Raw genomic sequence first — 6,000 nt, forward strand, 5'->3', positions numbered from 1 at the left:
GCAAAACACTTGGTTAATGTTGGGGAACACGTTTTTCAGAAGCGTACACCTTTCACTGAAGAATCCACCGATGCAGGACATTTCCAGTTGCTCTTAGCGACTTTTTTCTCCACTTCATCCTCCAAGTCAAATCTAGGATTCCATGTGCACGATCTACAGTCTATTGTTCAGGTGTATAACATATGAGAAGTCACAAAGTATGATGCTATATTGCTTAAATGCATGAAATGGAGAAGGAATGAAGAAGAATAATGAACTGGCTTATCAAACGTGAGGAGCAGTACATGGTACACAGTAATACTTGGTGCTTCAGGTGGAGACTGTCTACCTTTCTGAGACTCAAAGGGAGTCTTCTATTATGTGCTCCATTCCTCTTCATGCAATTTCATCATTAGGAGACATCTTTACCATCATCATTTTCAATCATTTAAGGACAAAACAAGAACTTCTATTCAGACATTGCTATTAGATACTACTGATGTCATTTTTGGAGGAACTGAAGAAACTGCAGAACCAGTTGCAAAGCAGAGGGAGAGAAATGAGTCAAAAATAGCAGGTTAGGCCAAAGTTCTCTTATTCATTTATGACATGTTTATGTCAATTCAGCTTGGAGGGTGGGGGGAGTGCAACGCAGGACAATTTAAGTGTTTGCAGCCATATTTGTGAAGTGCTTTTCATTATAAACCCTTATTCATAAAAAATACAGACTAAAAATTTTCACACTAAGTACACTTTTAGAAATTCTTTTTTACTACTATTACTACAACACAAGTTAAAAACTAGATGAAGCAATAAATCAAAATTTGTTCTCTGAAAGCTCAGCTTTAATTTGAAAAACATAATTTTGTAACATTTGGAATGAACACCCTAAGTGTATGATTCAAGGTACTACTTAACATCCACTTGATCTCACAGTGAACCTAAATTCAATCTCATTTGTATGAAATGTCCTGGTCATTTCACCAGTTACCCATTTCAAGTGCCCTTAAAAACAGCTTTTACCACTAGCATTTAAAATTATTAACTCCAACAATTGTATAAACCCATACAATAGCAGCTTTTCACTTGACTGGACTTGAACAATAAACATCACAAGTAACCTTCGGTTAAGAGATGTTGCTTTCATTATTTCTGTTGTAAAAACTTTGAAATTAACAAAAATAAGACTACAGGGAAATAATTAATACATAAAAAGGAATACAAAGAAAAAGGAATAAGCTCTTATCTGCATTTACTGGGGATCGTGAAAGATATAAATCACCACAAGAAAGATTTAATTCAGTATTAAAAAAGAACTCTCATGACAAGAGCGGTTAAGCACTATTAAGAAAAACTGACTAGTGAGTTTGCATAATTTCTGTTATTTGAGGTTTTTATGGATTTCAAAATACTAGTGGTACCATCTTTTTCTTTAAATCAGTTCTGACAAACTTCACTAAGCATATTTTATTCAAAGAGGTGGCAGGAAGCTATCCAGTTTGCTACTTGTGTTAGTTTTCACCTGACAAGCATCAGAGATGGCATAGAGGAAGTAGTAACAACATGTGCCCAATGACAGGACTTTTAACCTTCATCAATAATGAGTTATGTCAACTCACCTCATCTCATCAGGCTATATCTTAAAAAACAGATTAAGCAAACGGATTAGACAAACATCTGCTAATAACACTGTAAGTACAATTTATCCTTCCTGGGGCTGAGAGGAGTAGACCAGAATTCTCGAGGTTCATTCGCTGCATCACTTTACTTAAGTTTTAAAAGGCAACATAGAGCCCATTTTGAATCCATTTAGTGAAACTTTAACAAAACCAAAATTTCACTTAAAATGTACAGAGATAGATATTTGCCCACTTAGCACTGCCAAAATTAGATGTCTAATGTAGCATGCATTTACCTCACACGTGTTTCCTACGTAAAATACCATCTTGCTGAAAGGATAAGCCTAAAACATTTTATGACTCCATCATTTCAGTTTTAATCTCTTAAGTGGGAATTCAGTTTTCAAGACCTTACATTTTTTAAGAAAACCTGCTAAATGCATATTAGCTGTAAAATGTTGGCTGTACATACCAACTTCTTGAGTACACATCTCCAGTTTTACTCCTATTGCCCAAAGCTGGCTGGAGCAGAAGACTGAAAACAATAGACTAGTATGGGTTCAGACCTCTCTGAACAGCAATGGAACTGGAATACTCTGAGTCTTACAGAAGACTTGCAAGGTGACGAAAAGTTCAGGAGTTACATAGAATCATTAATGTCACTGGTGATGCTTTAGTCCATCATTGACACCAGCCTGTGATTGGAGGTCTGTCTGGTAGACATTCACATCATATTGTCTGCAGAAGACTTCAGGGAAAGGAAAAACAACACGTAAAGCCAGCAAAACATAGCTGTATTCTAAGCAGCAGTCAAATAATAACAAAGGCTTCCTCATTTAAATATCTTAATTCCTTTTTGTTAATGCATGAACCTAGTTCTTTGGTTTATACAAGCAAAACACTACTTGGTCAAGCACAGATAGTTTCCTTTTTTTACAAGTTATTAAAGCACCTTTTCCTGTAATTCACTAATATACCTGCAGCATATTGGTCAGAAAACAAGGAATCCATTGAGAAGCTTGAAAGTTGGGGGGGAAAAAAACCCTAATTCAAATGTCAATACCATATTTAATTTGATAAGCTTGTATACACTTCATGCGTCACCTGCTCTGGAGACCATATAGGAAGGAATACAACATATCACCTTGCCCATTTTGACTATTCTTTTTCAGAAAACCATGAATGCTTCAAAGAAGAGAGACTCTTCTCTTATTTGCACAGAACAAAACGTGCTACATTAGGCTGGACTTTCAAGACAATTTATAAATATGGGAAATTCACCATCACCAAGTACAACTCAGAACATGCACTACAAATGGAGAAGATCCTAACCGAGTTGCTACATGGAAAATTAATCTGTCATAAAAGCAAAGTTTTTGTCAATTATTACATTTATATTCCGGGAAGAAAGCACTGTCAACATACGTCCATCTTTGTTTGCCTGCTAATAATTATTCCCATATGCATTCCTGGTCATTAACACAGTATTTTGTTGATTCTTCCTGTCCAAAAATATATGTGCCTAACACTCACACACACAGAGAGCTTCACTGCTACCAAACCAGGGACAAAGCCAAAAGTGACTGACAGGTCTGTAATTTCTACATATGCATATATGAAGAAGAGCAAGTCATGAAAAAAAAAGTAGAATAACGTAATAAGATACACCAAAAATGCACGGAAAAAAAAATTATCATTACACGTGAAAAGAGCAAAGACAGCATCTTCTGTGAAGACAACATACTTCAGAACACTTAAGGAGACCTTTCAACCTCGATATAGGAAATCCTTAGAAGCCAAAATGGGCTGACTCCCCACCAAAACATGCTTTCCACCATAATTTTCTCCAGAGACTTCCGCTAGAATATAATTTTATCACTGGGTGCTGGGAAACCATACTAATGTACATTCAGAATTTAGGGCAGTGTTCACAAGAAAAACCTGCCTTTTGTCCTGATAGTCATAATGACCCTTTTCGTAGTATTTCCAACACGATCAGATGAAACTAAATACAGTGCAGTTCATATTGTGACTGATGTAACGTGGGCAGGGAACAATACCATGGAAAAGAAAAAGCCAAGGATCTTTGTCTCCTTCTAGACGGATTGCCAAGTCTCAGTAGTTGGAGGGAGAAAAAGCACAGCATCCCAAATAAAACACTGCAGTGCATGTTCACCATTTCAGCAAAGTCGCTGCAGCTTTAGGCAACCCCGTAGGAAATTTGGACCCCTCAAAGAAATCCCAAGCTAAAAAAAAAAAAAAAAAAAAAAAAAAAAAAAAAACAAAAAACCCCAAAAGGACAGAAAACAGCCCTAGCTTAAAAATTGTAGAAGAAACAAATAATCCACTGGCTGTGGAAATAAAGCCCAAGGAGCTCACCAATCGCATCGCAACCAATACTACAGAGATAAGATCGGCAATAACCAGCCATAAATCTATTAAATGCTGTATCTTCTCGCCGCCGCCGCCGGTGTTCGGGCGCAGGCGGGCAAGGGCTGCGGGCCCGGTAGTGGTCCCTACCTGCGAGAGCTGCCGGGGGTTGGGGCAGCCGAAGAGTGCGGAGCTGGAGCTGAAGCTGATGGCCCCTCTGCGGCTGAGGACGTGCTGCGGCACCGGCCTGTCCAGCGGCAGCACGGGCAGCTGGTAACATACTTCCATTGACGAAGCCTCGGTGCGCCGGCCCGCCGCGGGGCAGCGGCCTCGCCCGCCGCACCTGCCCGCGCAGGGCTCCCCGCAGCGGGGAAGGGCCGGCGGCGAAGCCCCGCGGGGGCCCGGCGCCTCCTCGCCGCCCCCGCGCCCCCCGGGGGGCCGGGCCGGGCCGCGCCGGGCCCCGCGCCTTTGTGCTTCGCTGCCGCCAAAGCCCGGCGGGAGCCGCCGGCGGGAGCTGGGGGGAGGCGGCGGAGCGGGACGGCTCTGTCAGCGCCCGGGGCGGCGAGTCCCGGCCCGCAGCCCGCGGCCGCCGCCGCTCCCTCCCTCCCGCCCGCCCGCCCTCGGGCGCGCTGCCGCCGGCGGGAGCCGCTGTCAGCGCCGCTGCCCCGCGCCGCGCATGGAGGGCCGGGGGCCGCGCCAAGGGACACGCGCCGCGCTCGCCCCTATTGTCCGGCACGGCCGGGAGCGGGAGCGGGAGGAGGAGGAGGAGGAGGAGGAGGAGGAGGAGGAGGCGCCGCTCCGCTGAGGGGAAGGGGCCGGGCCGTCGGAGAGGGGACCCGGGCAGGAGGGGGAGGAGGAGAAGGAGGAGGAGGAGAACGGAGAGGAGGAGGAGGAGGAGGGAGAGAAAGAGGAGGAGGAGGAGGAGGAGGAGGAGGAGGAGGAGATGGAGGAGGGATGGAGCCTCCGCCCCGCCCGCGCGCCGGCCCGGCTGGAGGAGCAGGCACGAGCCCGGCGGACCGTGCGTGGGTCGCGCGGCTGGCGACACGCGCACAGCGGCGTCATCACGTCACCGCTGCCCACACTCGCGCTCCCCGTCCGCGCGCACCAGGCAGGGGCGGCTCGGCGGGCGCCGCACGCATGCGCCCTCCGCCCTCCCCTCGCGCCCTCGCAGACGCCCTCGTTCCCTCCCTCTCCTACTGTCACGGAATCACAGAATCACGGAATCATTTAGGTTGGAAAAGACCTCTGAGATCATCGAGTCCAACCTATGACCGAATACCACTGTGTCAACTAGACCATGGCATTTAGTGCCATGTCCAGTCTTTCCTTAGACACCTCCAGGGACGGTGACTCCACCATCTGCCTGCGCAGCCCATTCCAATGTCTAATCACCGTTTCTGTGAAGAAATTCTTCCTCATGTCCAACCTAAATCTCCCCTGGCACAGCCTGAGGCCATGTCCTCTTGTCCTGTCACTTGTACACCCACTCCCAGCTCGCTGCACTCTCCTTTCAGGCAGTTGTAGACAGTGGCAAGGTCTCCCCTGAGCCTCCTTCAGGCTAAACAACCCCAGCTCCCTCAGCAGCTCCTCACAGGACTTGTGCTCCAGACCCTTCACCAGCTTCGTTGCCCTTCTCTGGACTCACTCCAGCACCTCAATGTCCTTGAATTGAGGAGCCCAGAACTGGACACAGGACTCGAGGTGTGGCTCTGCTCGTGTGAAATGCAAAGGGCTCGTCGAAGTCCCAGGCTGGAAAGAAGGTAGTGGGTGTTTGTCTTGGTGCCCCCGTGTTGGAACATGCCATGCTCGAGGGAATGGCGTGAGGCTGTGTCATGGGAGGTTTACTTTGGATATCTGGGAAAAGGTTTCTCACCGGAGGGTGGTTGAACACTGGAACAGGCTCCCCAGGGAGCACCTTGGTCAGAGCACCGAGCCTGTCTGAGTTCAAGAAGGGTTTGAACAACGCTTTTGGGTACATGGTGGGATTCTTGGGGCTGTCCTGAGCAGGGCCAGGAGTTGGACTCTAATGATC

The 6,000-nt window shown here is 46.5% G+C and overlaps 1 protein-coding gene across 2 annotated transcripts in view; it reads right to left on the bottom strand.

The window, feature by feature from the left end:
* Positions 1 to 4,370, bottom strand: part of PDE7A (phosphodiesterase 7A) — a 78,255-nt gene extending 73,885 nt beyond the window's left edge. For both annotated transcript variants that reach the window (XM_051771152.1, XM_051771139.1), the window contains exon 1: positions 4,119 to 4,370. In XM_051771152.1, coding sequence (XP_051627112.1) covers positions 4,119 to 4,256 — 138 coding nt within the window. In that variant the 5' untranslated portion in view covers positions 4,257 to 4,370. The remainder of the gene's footprint in view (positions 1 to 4,118) is intronic.
* Positions 4,371 to 6,000: the final 1,630 nt, after the last annotated feature.

The sequence above is a fragment of the Manacus candei genome, unplaced genomic scaffold (genome assembly GCF_025592945.1).
Source record: "Manacus candei isolate 608988 ecotype Guabito, Panama unplaced genomic scaffold, ASM2559294v1 h1tg000008l, whole genome shotgun sequence".
NCBI lineage: Eukaryota > Metazoa > Chordata > Aves > Passeriformes > Pipridae > Manacus > Manacus candei.